Source organism: Cydia pomonella, chromosome 1, assembly GCF_033807575.1.
Source record: "Cydia pomonella isolate Wapato2018A chromosome 1, ilCydPomo1, whole genome shotgun sequence".
NCBI lineage: Eukaryota > Metazoa > Arthropoda > Insecta > Lepidoptera > Tortricidae > Cydia > Cydia pomonella.
The window spans coordinates 22,904,220-22,920,798 of NC_084703.1; the positions used below are offsets into that span (position 1 = coordinate 22,904,220).

General features: G+C 35.1%; 1 protein-coding gene across 2 annotated transcripts in view; it reads left to right on the top strand.

The window, feature by feature from the left end:
- The window catches only part of LOC133517933 (intermembrane lipid transfer protein VPS13B), a 102,099-nt gene extending 98,378 nt beyond the window's left edge, over positions 1-3,721 (top strand). For both annotated transcript variants that reach the window (XM_061851419.1, XM_061851426.1), the window contains one exon: positions 479-3,721. In XM_061851419.1, the coding sequence (XP_061707403.1) occupies positions 479-661 (183 nt within the window). In that variant the 3' untranslated portion in view covers positions 662-3,721. The remainder of the gene's footprint in view (positions 1-478) is intronic.
- The last annotated feature ends 12,858 nt before the right edge of the window (positions 3,722-16,579 follow it).

The following is a 16,579-nucleotide window of genomic DNA, read 5'->3' on the forward strand; positions in this document are numbered from 1 at the left end:
TGTTCGCCTTCAATAATACCCCACGCACTGAATAACCTAACTTATTAGGGCATGAACATGAGCCTAATTTTATTATTATTTCATTGCAAGTTTGAGAAAAGCTCTAGGTAAACAAATCTCGGCGAGAAACGGGGTTGCCGGCCGCGTATCCTTAATCGACCTCGCTACGCTCGGCCGTCTATATCTACTTGGCCTACAACCCTTCGTTTCCCGGCCTCTATATTAATGTACTATTAATTAAATATATTAGAATACAAGTTGTTTCATAGATGCTGGCGTGAACTGATCGTATATCGTAAGTAAGAGAGTACCGAGAGTGCATCAAAATTTGTAAAACTGTTTTTGTGAATGAATGTGGATGACAGAGCGTTCTTACACAATAGATTTCATGCGTAAGTAATTTCCTTCAAGTCAGCTTAGGTAAACTGATTAGTTGACCAAATGGTACGGTAGTAATGAACAATATTACTGTACATAGGTAAACAGCGCGGCCATGGCGCGCGTGGCGCGGTACACGGGCGCGGACGGGGGCGTGGCGCCGGCGCCGAGCGCGGCGCGCGTTCTGGCGCTGCAGGCGCCCGCCCGTCACGCGCCCGCGCTCCGAGCCGCGCTCGCCGCCGCGCTGCACGCCGTCTCCGATGACCATCTGCATCTGTTCTAGCCCGCCCAGCGGATCCCAGCTACGTGACACCTTCCTACATACTTAGATAGAATTCACTGTGTAAAACCTACAAGTGTAAAGGTGAACTTAACCCTTTTCTAGGCATAGTACGATTTATCGACCACATACGCGCTATTAGAATTTCAACTTTAACACTCCGATTTAAGGTTCAAATTAGATTACACTTTCAGGAAATGTTACTTGTCTTCAAATGAATCTAAAAGCTGGATTAATTGGAATATATTTGGATTTTTTGGGAAAACCTTGTAGTTTGGTGCGGCCTGGAAAAGGGTTAAATGGAGTAGTTAATGAACCAAGTTAAAGTTGTGTATTTGTGCGTTGCTTCTTCGTATCTTATCGGGCACGAACATTATCCTTCGTATAGTTCGAATAGTAATTTGAAATAAATCTTACGAATGTTTTTTTTTATACTACGAAATATTACAATTATTTCCCAAATGTATTTTAATACTTAATGTAATGTAACATTCCTTGAAGTATTTAAAGTCGTAGATCCTGTGTATATGTACATAGTGTTGGCCGAGTACCAGGTAAAATTGCGTCAATTCACGTCATCCATGATGACATTGAACAATTTGCATTTAATAATTTTGCATCACATTCCCAAATACGTCACATTTTAAAAGTAAATCGGCAACAATGCAACCGTATGCTTACCGCGAATTGTTGTAAGATTTTCTTTAACACGAATGACGTAGGTATAGTTAATGGGGTTGGCCGGTCGAAGTATTAAACAGATGGCGCCATCATAGCTTGCCCTGTCAATCCCTAGAATTGTGTCAAATTCTTGTTTTTTTTTTGGAATTTTGTGACCTGGATTCCAGTACTTTAAGCCAAATCTCATAGAACAAAACTAGAGACAGGGGCAAGCTATGATGGCGCCATCTATGCAAACCTTTGACAGTTGCCAACCCCATTTAAATGTGATTCATATAAATTGCCATTCTTTTAAACAAATATAGTTCACAAAACGTTATCATTGAGAGTAGGAACCGATTATATGCAATAGTTGTAGTTTACAGACATTATTTATCACCTAAATTAAAAAGAATTCTATCATGACCATTTTCCAGTGGTTCTCAAACTTTTCTCGACAAGTATTACTTTGCGTAAGAATTTATTGTTTGCTGACATACATATATGTATACGATACGACTCTCTTGCAAACCAGCTCTGAGGTTCTTGGAAAGTACTTTGAAGTACATTGTGAATCTGTGGGCCTCGAACGCTCGTGTGGGAACTACTGTCCTATAAATTGTATTTACAGATGTCAATCACATTGAAAAAATCAACGATGATCGGTCGGTCGGTGGTTTGGTTGGACCGGTAATTGACATCTGTGTATACAATTTATAGATTGTAATGTAGTACGTTTCATAATAAAAAAGTAAAATAAATTTACATTTAAACTACTATCGTAGCGAACATTTTAATGAATTACATTTTATACATTGACATTTAAACTCCTCTGAATAGTTGATGTTTCTTACAACTTTTGTTTACATCTAGACGTGACCTTCTGTCATACAGCTTTAAAAAGTGTAACAAGTGTATAACAGTATTCTTAAATTAATATCTTGTACATATTTCGTTTGTTCGAATCGATTGAATGTTATGAGCGTTTTACTATTCTAAACATTTAGATTAATTAACTTCATTATATGTTACGACTGCTATTCTCGGTATATTATTTCAATAACAGGGTATTGTCTTTAGTTGTCTTTAGTCTCTTATCGAAGCACTAAAATAAGTCAGCAACGCTGTATGTATAATTGTATATTATATTCAAGGTCAAAAATATTGATTCGGACAATGGAAAAGAATGTAAATATGATTTCATCGTCAAGTGCGTAAGGGAACGTAGATAATGTACCTAGGGTAGCGTGTATATATTTATGACCTTGACTGTATATCTTGTAATATTGCGGGGCTTGTAACTTGCATTTGTTGTTTGCATAAAAATGTTCTGTCCTACTAACAATAATATTGAATGTTATTTCAATAATATTATTATGTTAATTCCACGTATAATTGTAAAACTGTAATTTTACTTATTTGTTTACAGGTGTATTTTCTAATGCCCAGATTGTTTTTGTTATTTTAATTTATACCTAATTCAATTTGGATGAAAATCTCGCAATTTTTTTATAAACATAAGGTTGTACAGCTAGATTACCAACCGATAGATATTTATGTAAATTTTGTACGTATTTACGAAGTCAAGGTGGAACGCTAACGAGCTACTTGGTAGATTGCGTGGAAACATGGTATTAAATTCTGAGAAGATTTAGTCTTTGCTGAAGGATTAATTGTCACAAAGGAATTTGCTAATTTACAATATTTATTAGTGAAACGCCATTGTATAGGATGTACTACGTTACTATCGGTATAGGTGCCAAATGAGTTTACTGTTAAGGACCTAATATTAGGTACTTAACGAAAGATGCAAAAATACCTAATATTCAAAAATAACCAAGTAGTTGGACTAACAGTCACAACACGCCCTAAACTTTGGTAACTAAACTGAAACTACATATTTCATAACAGTCTAAAGTGCTAGTTCTCAGCACCTTGGCTTTAACATTTTTGAGGCCTTTTGCACACGGTATAGAGAGAGAGAAAGCGATATCTTACTATTATTACCTAGTTACTGTATATTATATTAGAGAGAAGGCATCTACTATAATCTAAAAATAAAAACAGACTGACGGCATTTGTAAATATATATTTACTATAGTAGGTACTACTACTGTGTTAGGAGTGAATATCCAATTAAATTCATTGTGATAATTTAGGTACAGTCGAGTAAAGCGGCAATACCTAATAAGAAAAATACCCTGTAGTGTTTCGCGTCATTGTATCAATACATTTAATTATTAGCACCTTATAATCAAATGGTTACAAGTTGCTTATTACATCTCTCTCAGTAATAGGTATATAATCAGACCGTGCAGACTTAAAAATTTGTAATTTTCAATGCTATCATTTTTAACTTGTTTAAATTATAACGAAGTAAAGAATAAAAACGATGAATTTTAACCTGACTTTTTATTTGTAACCTTACTTTACATGACTACTAGGTTAGGTTAGCATTAGAAAAATGTAAACAATGTTGATGTGTCTTTTTATTGAAAATTATTGAAAACGCTATTTAAAAAAGGCTTTTTTAACACTTATGAAAGCAAAATAATGTAAAAGATCGTATATGATTTATAATTTTTCAAAGTGATTTTCAATAAAAAGACACGTTAAGATCGCTTACTTTCTTTTTAATGCTAAAAAAAATGTACTTATAGGTGGGAGTGCTTAGTCAAAAGGCATATGTCAACCAACACGTTCACAGCCTATATGCTCCGAAGCTACTAGACCAATTAAGTTGAAATTTAGTACACATATATAAGTCTGTGACCCAAAGACGGACATGTAACGAAAACATGGATTTTAAACATGGGGTACTTTTGCATGGTAAATGAGAAAATGAAAAAAAAAAAAAAAAACTTTTGTAAAATAAATCGTGCTACATATCGAATGAAACAGCGAACGAAAAAAACATGGAAGACTAACATCAAACAAAATATCAGCGTAAAAGTGGCCCCACTATTAAAACACGCAGTACTCATAACGGACCAATTGCAACTCGGGTCTTGTTTTCTTCGACGTAACTTCGTTTGACCATGATTAGTCAATTTAAACCACCCAAACTACGATTGGTGCATTATAAAATAAGGCGCTGTGATTGGCTGTAGCGTTGACACTTGAAAATACATGACAATGGAAACCAACTCGAAGTAGACGGTTTCATGCGTTATAGAACGTTTTAAATGCAATATTTTTGTATGATAAATTATTATTTTATTTTAAAGTGTATTAATATACAGGCTTGTTATTTGTTTGTTTGTCGCACGTGTTTAAAGGCATTTAGGCCTCCGAACCAATTAATACATTGTATCGTTCATCTTATAGGGCACCTGTGATATTTAGTTTATAAGTGGCACAGAAATATGTCTGATAGAAATTAATGTAAATTTGATAGGTCAAAATCGGAAAAAAACAGCTGGCATTTGGGATTTTTAAATTTTGCTTTGATCAAGATGAAAACCGATATCTGAGGATCCGAGAGGACCTTTATAACGAATTTTAGATCAAACATGAGAAAAAAAACGCCCGCCATCTTGGATTTGAATTTTAATCTTGATCAGAGCAAACATGCAGAAATCGTATTGAAAACGTCGTAGGAACAGTTTGTATGGGAAAATATCATTATTGTTTTTACTATTTTCCTCGCATTCTTTCCATATTTTTTCACCGTTCAAACCGTCCCTGGACCTAGAAATATTCTAATATCAAAATTAGCCAAATCGGTCCAGCCGTTCGCGAATTTAACGAAAAGTTATAAATAGCAGCGAGATACCAGGACTTACTAAAAATGTACCCATAAAAAGCGCCACCTACAACGACGATTCGTATTTACTACTAATCTAAATTATCAAAACTACAACCTGCACAAATTTAAAATGAAAGTTTCTTAATATCAACGATTGCTTAAAATGCATAACATCATCCCCATAGAAAATCTGTTTTGATCAAGAGAAATGAAAATAATATTATCCTAGCTAAACTATACGTGAATGGTAATCCCATATTTTTTCCAGTGTTTGTTGGAACGACTAGCACATCATTTATCCGCACAATAAGGCATATGTCTTTTATTAAAGATATAATTTTAATACTTCTTACTACGACTGTGACAATGGGTCGCCATTTGCGAACTAAATAGCTCATCGGCACAAAGTTGACGCCCCGCCCGCTTCGGCACAATATGTGTGGGGTCATTTTGCAGAGCTAGTTCGTCATCTATGTTTATTATCAATCGCTGGAATGAAAGGACTCGTGAGGATCTGAAATTTATATTTTTTTAGAGTTTTAAAGTGAATAATTTACAAGTTATTCAAGAAAATAGGTAGAAAATGACCATTCCCTCCCCTTGACCTCCGAAACACAAAAAAAAATACACGAAATGGTTCTTTACCTACTAAATATATCAGGCAAACCAATTAGAAATCTACTGTAAAGCGCAAGTCGGTCTTATGAACAAAAATGCTTTTAGGCTGGTTTAGGGACACAGCCGCAATAATTTACGTTAAACATGGTAAGGAGTGTAAGGACAGTTATTGTGAGTCAGAATGGCGGGTGTACCTAAATAAAAATAAATGAAAAGCATACCATATTTTTGTACCTAATTTGTACTATTTAGTACCTCCGTTAAAAAAATGTGTACCTCACGGTACATAAAGTTATCATCAAAAAACAGTGCACCCGCCATCCTGACAGTCAGAATGGCGGGTGTACTTTATTACGCTATGTTCCCGTGGTTATTGATAAATTCTATAAAAGCCAAATTTTTGTACCTTTTTTGTACCTTCATATTCAATTATAATATTTTATTTTTGGTTTCCAAGTTTTACTCATTTTATATTTTGCTTGCTATTACAATTTTGCAGGCGTTATAATTTTATCAACTTATCGATCTAATTTTTAAGAAAAAACGCTAAGGTACAATTATTTTTATTACGCCAGGAATTAGTACCTTTAATGTTTACATTGTTAAATTCAAATAACTCAGGAAATCATGTCTTAAAAACGATTTTTCTTAGGAAGAATTGGCGCCTAGCCTTTTTTAAAACATGATTTTCTGAGTTATTTGAATTTAACAGTTTAAACATTAAAGGTACTAATTAAATTATGTTCCACATACATTTGACAACCCTGAATAGTATATTTTTAAAACAATACTTAATATTCTTTGAACTTAATATGTATAATTAAATTTTAAAAACAAAATGTAGGTATACTTCTATTTTGCCCACCCTAGTAATTAAAGTTCAAAGTTCTTTATTTGCATACAGTCATGTTGTTAAGTAACAGTTATATGAATCAAACATGCGCCCTGCAAGGGCATAGCAAACAATATATGTAACTTTATCTTAACTTATACCTAATGCATTTAAAGTAGGTATTTATCTTAAAAATTATCTTCGAATATTCATCAAGAGAATAATAACTTTTATTCAAAAGCATTTTTTTTTGTAAACTGGTTTCTTTAACTTGTTTTTTTTTTACGTTCTGGTAGTTTGTTATATATTTTAACTGACATTGATAACGGGCCGGATGAGTGTAGGTAGTTTCAAACGGGAGGGTAATTAAGTTGGTAAGCTATCGAATGACACCACTTCTTTTCTAAAAGCGTCCACGGACTACAGCGATCACTAAGTAAACACTGAACATAAGGCTCATTTTAGCTCCAAATGCGTGGTTTCTCTAGTGCAAAATCAGCGCCATCTCTGTCAGCGGTACATTCAATTCCAAGCAATAACTTCTTTCCTAAATATCGATATAAAATCTATTCATATACCTATTATGTATATGTTTCCTGTAACACGAACAAATAATTATATTTATTGATCAAATGATATAAGTTATGATTATCAACCTTAAAAATTAAAAAATGTTTAGAAATATCTAACAATCAATTTTTCGTGTTATTGCTCCATCAAGGTGTTGAGAAATATCTCTTTGTCATGCAAATTAAATATTGTTTTCAATATACGCTGTCATCAGTGTGTTTGACGTTGCTTGTCAACAAATTTTGCAATACATTGCGTCTTAGAATAAACTTTAAAGTGTAATAAAAATCAAAACATAAGTTATATTAAAAAGCTGCTGAACAAATATTGGTCAGCCAGTTTAATTTATTGCTCTTGTTACAGGAAACACCCGGTATAGTTGTAAACATAATACACATTAATCAGTCAAACCTTTTGCGACAGAATTTATGACCTGACTAAGTAATGTGTTTAAGTAAAAATAGCATAGCAGCAAATACAGCGAGTACAATAGCAAACTTTTTAACCTTCGCGTCAGTAGGAAATGGACATCTTCCTGTTGATGACCTATATCCTGTGTGTCACCTTGGTTTCAATCTCAGCCGATGGCAGTGGCGCCCCTTCTTGCTACTGCATACTTTAAATTTAGAGGCAACGTCAGCATCAATAGTAGCGTATAAAACAACGCCCCAAAAGGCGAATACTTTTCCGAATAGGGATACGAGTTCTCGACAGTTCGTGTTCAAAAATATCTGCAACAATTTTTTTTAATATTTATTTTTGTTAGTCTATCAGATAATTATATTAGAATTATTAATTAAGTATACAATTGACTCATAGTCTGACATGCTGTAGTTGACGCTGACTATTTATTTTAGTGGCTGCTCATAGTGGTAATTCAACTGATTATGTGTATTTTTCTTCCCTTACCTAGGTTATCTAGGTATGATATATATTTTTAATTAGTCAATGATTATTTCTTGTCTTACATATTGATGTGCAGGTCCAAAAAAAAATATAGGTAGGTGGTTGTGTTATACAATATAAATACATAACCACCTACCTATATATTTTTTGGACTGTATGTACAGAAGTTAACGTCAATATTAGGACTAAGTACCCATCCCATTGCTAATATACGAGTATGTGTGACATATCAAACCTGTAGTCAATTTAATCAAGTAGGTAGGTGGAGCCTTACTGTTAGCGATAATTGATAATTATAGTTCTTCCAAATGTTCATAAAATATTACATTCAAACCCGCTACCATTGCTTCGAGCCAAATGGTATAAAAACACCCTTTCGCAACGGAACACGATAAAGCTACATAACGACTAATATATATTATTTTATTATTTTGTTTATAGTTATTGGACATTAAAAAAAATTAAAACACTTTAACCCCATTTCGTATAATAACCTCCTGTTTCAAATTCGGTTAAAAATGTAGCCGAATGCGTGAGTTGCAAAAACAAATCTATTAAATCTATACTCCGATGTTTTTACATTTATAACACACATACTCGTTCATACTCATTTAATTGATTAAGTTTTCTAAAATCATATCATAAGCATTTCCCATCCGCCGATAGTGGGCCTTCTGTCATCCCGTTGGCCTGTTGGCCTCTGACGAGCGATTCGTTTGCAACCGGTTTATACTGGCCGCGAGTTATTTTCAGAGCTTCCTTAACTAATGCGCCGACGAATACCGGCAGGTGTTGCAATCGACACTCTTTATCTGAAGTTTTCGGGTAGCGCATTCATAAGGCTTACTCGAAAAGTACTGGTACTTATTCCTATAGTCTCTTCCATTCCATATACCTACATCTAAAAAGAATGTGGATTAATAACAAATACGTTACTCGAGTCGGACCAAGCTAACTCTGCATGGCATTTGCAATGACAAAGTGTGCCCATGCCATCATTAATGTCAGATGTCTACAGATATGACGTTAATAATGAAACTGCCACCCTTTGATCTATTCAAATCGGTGTAAAGTTAATTTTGATGGACTCTCAGTTATTCGGCCAACGACAAAATGTACGGTCAAGGAATTTAATTTCATGTTCATTTTACAGCTGACAGTCATTTTACCGCGATAGAACCGGCTGACGTTTTTTTTAGTTTAAAACAGCATCTAAACTATCATCTGACATACTATCAGCCGGGAGGCGATGACTGACGAAGGTCGAGGGGTGACACCCGACCGTGAATATCACTAATATCAGTAGTACCACATATAAAAATTCGTAAAACTGTGGTAGATTGCATTTTTTTTTTCGCGTTAGTATGTAAGGAAATTATTCAGGTTTTTGTACGCCATCGGGCAGGGTATAGTGCTACACATATTTATTTACCAACACTGTAATCAGCTTGACATATGCTCACAAATAAAAACACTTTGACCTTAGAAAAAATATAACAAAAAAATTGTTTGTGTTGAAATTGACCTAAACTCTTTTAACATGTTTTTCTTCTTTTGGCCTCAGAAATGGTTAAAATCGATTGGGTTCATCGTGAGCACCTTGAATGTAGCAATAATATGTTGGTGCCTCGTAGGTCTTTTTATTCACCATAGTGAAGGTTTTTTTTAAATGATGTGATTATTTCTGCAATTGAGAAACTATGTCACAGTTTGTAATTGGGTGACTCTGGAATATTTGGTATTCAATGTAAAATCTTAGTAAAGTTATTTATAACAATATATAAAATCAGTTGCTTCATGTGAGATGAGTTTCAGTAAATTAAAATAAAATCATAAATTACTTGCGGGCTACAAAGACTGAATCCAGATTAAACAATCTTGGCGTTTTAACACAGTAACAATAAAATAATGAAAAAATTGTTTTATCATTTTTTATTTGTATATCTTTCAAGGAACAAAGGTGGCCCGGACATTGGGAGGCGTGCGGCGATGCATAGATACTATGGCGCACACATACAAGCCGCGCGCGGTGCGTTTGTATGAAGATAACCTACTTCCCCACTCTTTGTAGTATGTCCTTAGAGCTCGCATATTGTGTAACAAATAATGTAAGCACTCCTGCAGGTATATTTCTTTTTTAAAAAGCGGCCAAGTGCGAGTCGGACTCGCCCATGAAGGGTTCCGTACCATTTATGACGTATTAAAAAGAAACTACTTACTAGATCTCGTTCAAACCAATTTTCGATGGAAGTTTGCATGGTAATGTACATCATATATTTTTTTTCGTTTTATCGTTCTCTTATTTTAGAAGTTACAGGGGGGGGGGGGGGCTCACATATTACCACTTTGGAAGTGTCTCTCGCGCAAATTATTCGATTTAGAAAAAATTGATATTAGAAACCTCAATAGCCTATTTCTTGCCACCGGTTCGCTATCTGAAGGTTGTCTGGAAGAGATCGCTTTATAGCGATAAGTCCGCCTGTTGTTACCTACTCATTTAAGTCCTGTCTTTGTTTGTGATATGAGCTTTTCTACTAATAGTGCACAATAAAGAGTTTTATTATTATTATTATTTGTATGTCTTTCCATATCTCGGGACCATGGGGTCCCGGACCTTTGGGAGGCATGCGTGGGGCCGAAGTCAACAGCGCAGAGGCCCTTTTAGACAAATTTGATGTTATGTAATACACCAGCTAGAACCCATTCACGGGTACAAATAGATACCCGTAAATCGGTCCCAGCTGGTGTAGGGGCTATTGTAAATAAAGTGGAGAAGAGGGCCGGTTATGGTGTTGAACTTTGGCTGGTCAAAAGATTGGGCTATTGTAAAGAGATCCGTATTATCATTTTTGAAGTCCTATCCATAAATATGTTTGAATAATTTTTATTTTTTTTTTATTTTCAGTGTAAGTATGGGGAACCCCCAAAATTTATTGTTTTTTTTTCTGTTTTTGTGTAAAAAATTTAATGCGGTTCACAGAATACATCTACTTACCAAGTTTCAACAGTATAGTTCTTATAGATTCGGAAAAAGTGGCTGTGACATACGGACGGACAGACCGACATGACGAATCCATAAATTCCGTTTTTTGCCATTTGGCTACGAAATCCTAAAAAGGACATATTTAGTCCAGATTGTCCTACGGACTAGTCACGCGATGCTAATTACTCACTGACGCCTTTTAACCAATTTCATTTGATGGTGGAGGTTTACCAATCGTCAGGATTATTTTAAATGTACCTACATTTTGTAGGTACATGTTGGGCCAGTTTCCGGAGACAGCTGGACCCATATATGGATATTACGCAAAACTCTGCGTAGAGGGTGCCACTACCACATTCTGAGGTCTTGCCATGAAACACAAAATCGAAATTTCGTTATCTGCCTCTATCACTCTTGCATATTCGAACGAATTTCAATTTTCGCGTTTTACTATAGGCCTCTGTAAACAAACCGCTTTGATGCACCAATGTCATAGTAAAAACTTCTCAACAAATTGTTTAAGGTTGGACTCGCATCCAGGCCATAATTCTTAAAAAAAAATTGTTTAAGGTATGGAAGGTAGAGGTAAGGAATCAAATTTCCATAGGCAGAACTATGGTGAGTAGAGGTAAGGAGAACAATGTCGTTAGACGTTATTGACGGAGTGAAGTGCGCGTAAAAATGTGTTCGCGATGTATTGTGACGCCACCTATTTAAGGTTTTTTGATGGACACTTTTCACACAAATAGATTGTTCTCCTTACCTCTACCCTCCATAGGCAGAACTGTTGCAAAAGTGTACAGCTGTCAACCATGAATCCAAAAATCTCCAGAGTAGCGCTAGAGTACCTAAGACCCTAGGCGTTTTGACAGAGTGAAGTGCGCTGTCTAGGATTTGTTTTTTTTTTTCAAATATACTAGGTATTGTAGTGCTATTTAAGGTTTTTTGACGGACACAGAGATTTCATTCCTTACCTTCCATAGTTTAAGGCTTAGTATGTATAAGCTACTCTAAAGTTTAAGTTATGTGATAGTTCTGCTCTCTGACGGCAGAACATTGCAGTAATACTCCCTATTTAAAAAATAGGTTTTTTTTTTTAATTAACATACTTTTCACTCAGTCCCATGTGACGATTATGATGCTGAATTCCTGTAGAAATCGAGGAAATCCTTACGCCTAAACCTATAGTGATTTCAGTATTTTTTGTAGTGACTCTTGCATTTGCTCTCGAGTAGTTATTCAAAGTATCTTGGGAAAAACAAAACATGTGCATTTGTGTCGAATTTTTATTATATTTTATCGTTTTGTATGAAAATATTAACACACTAAAAAGCTATTATTCACGATCATTAAGATCAATTTTATCACCTTGGCTCAAATTTGTTACAATAATAAAATATTAACAAATAAGCCATAAAGCTGCAAAAACTTTTGTATGAAAAATGTCCCGCATTGGAATTAGAAATTGGAATTAGGTAGGTATACCTACGCCACGCCCGACACACAATGCAATTTCGACTTGACATCAATCCTGAAATACAAATATGAGGGCTGTTCCAAAAGTTGTCAGTTGCTCCGTCTCTAGTCATGCAATTACAATATTATTTACAGTACATATTGTGCTACTTTACCGCACTAGTGCGAAAATTAGCATATTACGTTACTGTGTCGAACATTTAAAGGACCATATGTACTGTAAAACGTTGTACGATACATGTGCAAATAGGTAATTTGCAACTCGTGTCGATTTAAAACACTCCCTTCGGTCGTGTTTTAATTTATCACCACTCGTTTCTAATTTCCTATTTTTCGCACTTGTATCGTAATGTACTATTTCAACACACTTGCTCAAAACGGCGTTTATATTCCACCGATTTTTGCCTTATAATCCTAGATATTAAACACGCGTGCTTTTTTCAGTATATTATACCACTCGTGCTTTTTCATTATATTATCCAAGTGAGTTAAGAAGGTAACTGATTGCTAATAATATGTATGGAAACGGAGCCTTCTTAAATTGGTCGAGTAGATTTTACAACGTGGACTGGCGGGAGCCGGCACCCCACCCGCCGCGCTGCGGCGGCATTAGCGGTACTATTATACCATATAGTATATATATACTATAAGAGGTAAATTAATTACAAAATTTTAACGCAATACTTATTAATCTCATTATTTACCTAAAAGGGATACCTATTAGATTTATTATTTCACACTTTCCAGACACTGTTCATTACCTGGCTCCTTAGAGCGTCAGGAAAATAACATAGGTAATATAACTAGGTACACCTCACCTTACTCAGTCCCTCAGAAAGTTTTCGGCGACCCCACAGATGTAATAACCTCAAATTCCACTTGATCTGCCTTTTCTTACAATAGAAAAGAGCATGTCGGGCCATGCTCAGTGTAAGGTTCCATAGTTCCGCTCGACACAAACAGGACATGATGAGATCGATAAGTGTAAAATAGTATTTTCACAGCACTTGTGTATACTTACGTCATTTTACTAAGATGACTTTTTGCGTATGACCGGTTAAGGGCCTACTAAAGCCGCGAATACCGGTTCGTAAGCCACGCCCGCTAGCTTCCTCACTCCCCGCTAGCACGCACACATGGAAGCGCTCCGCGGAGTCCGCGGCGCACGTGTAGGTGAAAGCTCCATCTAGCGTTACAAAAGTTAACTACGATTATACGTGGTCGGCCAGAAACTTAATTCTTAGAAAATAAAAAAGATGGCGTTATTACTTGCTACTAGAAAATAAAAAAATATATTGTTGTAAATTGTAATAAATTTGAGACTACAATATAGCCAATTTTTATTGTTGATTTTTGGAAGATGTTAATAGTATAGTTAATTGTAAGTATAACACTACCTATCTTTTTAAATTCGGTATCTTACATTGTTAGTTATCATATTTTATTTAGTAATATATTGTTGAGGCAGGAAATACAGGGTGCCGTTTTCCGACGACCAATTTTTCGGATGATAGTGAATCACATTTGTCAGTGGGAACTACCTACATATAAAAAAGAAAAAAGTAAGTAATATGGTAACAACGAAAACTACCAAAAAAAGTGAAGTAAGTATTTTTATTACGCTGAAATATGTAATATTCAACTAATAACTTTTAAACAATTACTCAAACAATCAGGGTGATTCTTAAATTGTGTCCAGAAAAATATTTTTTTCATAAAAGCTTTTTATTTTTCACATATTGTTACGTATAAAAAGCATTTTTTGATGCATATGGTCAAGCTTAATACCCTCAGGAAAGGTAAATAAAATGAGTACATAATCACGGTTGTCACAAAGTGTCCCTCAGTCGTGACGTTTCAGCATTTTGGCGGCCAACTCCACTATTTTGAATTATACAATATTTTTAATATAGCCTAAGTATAACTACGACACATCGAATGACAGCTCATACGTTGAAATTCGTCAAAACTAGCGCTGTAGAGCGTGACAAAGAACCGGATACACATCATACATCCACATACACGCGGAAACCATTTTTCTGCTTTGGCAGTTGGGCAATAATAACAAATGAACGTATCTAATAAAATCCATTTCTAAAGAGTGACTATGCCTCTAAATTAATCAAACGAATTGAGAATGTCACGACCACGTGTCTATATGTCACGAACATGGATTCAAAAGTCCGTGGTGGGGACAGAATTTTGAGGCCACTGTCGTGACAATTTGAAACATGTTCGGTATTACCTAAAAATTACCTTTGACTTTGCAAATATTAAATAATTAGCTCAATCTCGAATGTAGTAGGTATATCTTATGTTACAAACAATAACGTGAAATGAGTACTGACTTTTAAAACTCAAACACGGCGGTGACGCGTTAAGGTTGACCTTTGTTTTTTCTTTAATTAACACAAATCAATAATTTTCGACAACACTTCTCCCTTCAGCCATTTGCAAATATGACACCAACACAGTATTGCTGTTCTAAAAAAATAGCGTTAAAAAGGCTGCCAGACGTAAAGGTAACTTTCTACCGAGTACTGCATGTTTATGTTACCACGCGCGGCGGTGACACGAAAACTGATCTCGTATGTTATTATTTTTTTTATAAAGTCGTTATATATCCATACAATTTTTAAACCGTATTGTGGAATAGGTGTAAGTGTTAACATTTGATATAAAATTCTTCCAAAATCACTTTCAAAGAAAAATAAGATATCATAAAATCCGAGGAAGTCACACTACACGTTTCGTGACATTTCGAACTTCTTAATGTTTCTAATAAATGCTCTCAGGATATTAGGTTGACATAAAACTAGAGGTAAATTACTAAGTATATTGATATTCAGTTAACTTATTTTCTCAAAAATATATGCTATTCTTACTGTTTTTTTTTATTTTGTTTGTTATTTTGACTGTTTTTAATTTAAGTTAATTTGTATTGTATTTTCGTTTGTTTGTGATGTAATTATGGGTCTTTCACCTGAAATAAACGATTTCATAATATCGTTCCCCTGGCTTTGGTTCACTGTGATTTTCATTCCCGTGTGTTTTGATATAAAATGTATTCTTCATGGGCATGTACAATGTTAAATCATATGTCAAGTAAATGATTATTTACTTTCATGGATTAAGTAAAATTATCGTAATCATAACAGTTGATCAAAGACATACTTATTTCTTTTCCCCTGGTTCTCATTCCGTCCCTTTGGACTGGGGTTTCAACTAAAATCAACGCTTGGCACTTCGTTTTATAGATCTTAAAAATAACATTAAGTTGCTAAGAGCGTTCTATGATTCAGTGTATTATTTTGGAACTAATTGTTCCGAAATTCATTGTCATTATGTCATTCCTTGTCATTCCCTTATCGGTTTTTTTCATTCCCTCGTCGCTTTTAGATTGATGGGCTTATATTGAAATTATATTTAATAATCTGATTTCAAAGAACGACCCTTCAATGCCCGCCATAAGCTAATTGGTTGGCTAATGGTTTCAAGAGCATGGACAAATAAAGTATAGACTAACATTATCAACACAGAATCGCGTTCCTCTGAAATGAAAAGTTTGATCGGGATATCCATAATTGCACAAAGCCGTCTATTAGGAACTACTTTAATTATCAGACAGTTAGACAAGAGGTTGAAGCAACTGTTAAATGGTGGTATCTACTATAGCAGTTGCCTAAACTTACAGGAGAGCGATTTTGTAAAGACATTGTTAGTAAGCGATTTTGCTAAGTATAAAACTTTAATCGTCTTTTATTATTATTGTATGTCTTTCCCATCACGGAACAATGGTGCTCCGGACCTTTGGGAGGCGTGCGCGGAGCCGAAGCCAACACGTAGAGGCCCTTTTGACACTTTAATGAAATGTAAGGAGTACACCTAGCGGATGCTGCCCTTGCCCGTGTCATAGGACGCACGCAGAGGCAGCACCCGCCAGGGTGTAAGGACTATTTGAGGGTTGATGGAATCTAAATGAACTGGGCTATTGAGTGAAAGCGATGGACTAAATACTGGGCTATGGGATAAAAAACCGGACGCCTGCCTAATAAAAGGGTATTCAATTTTATTTCCGGCAGACGGTGACTCGCCCCCACAAGATGGGCCCCCACAAAAAGCGACATC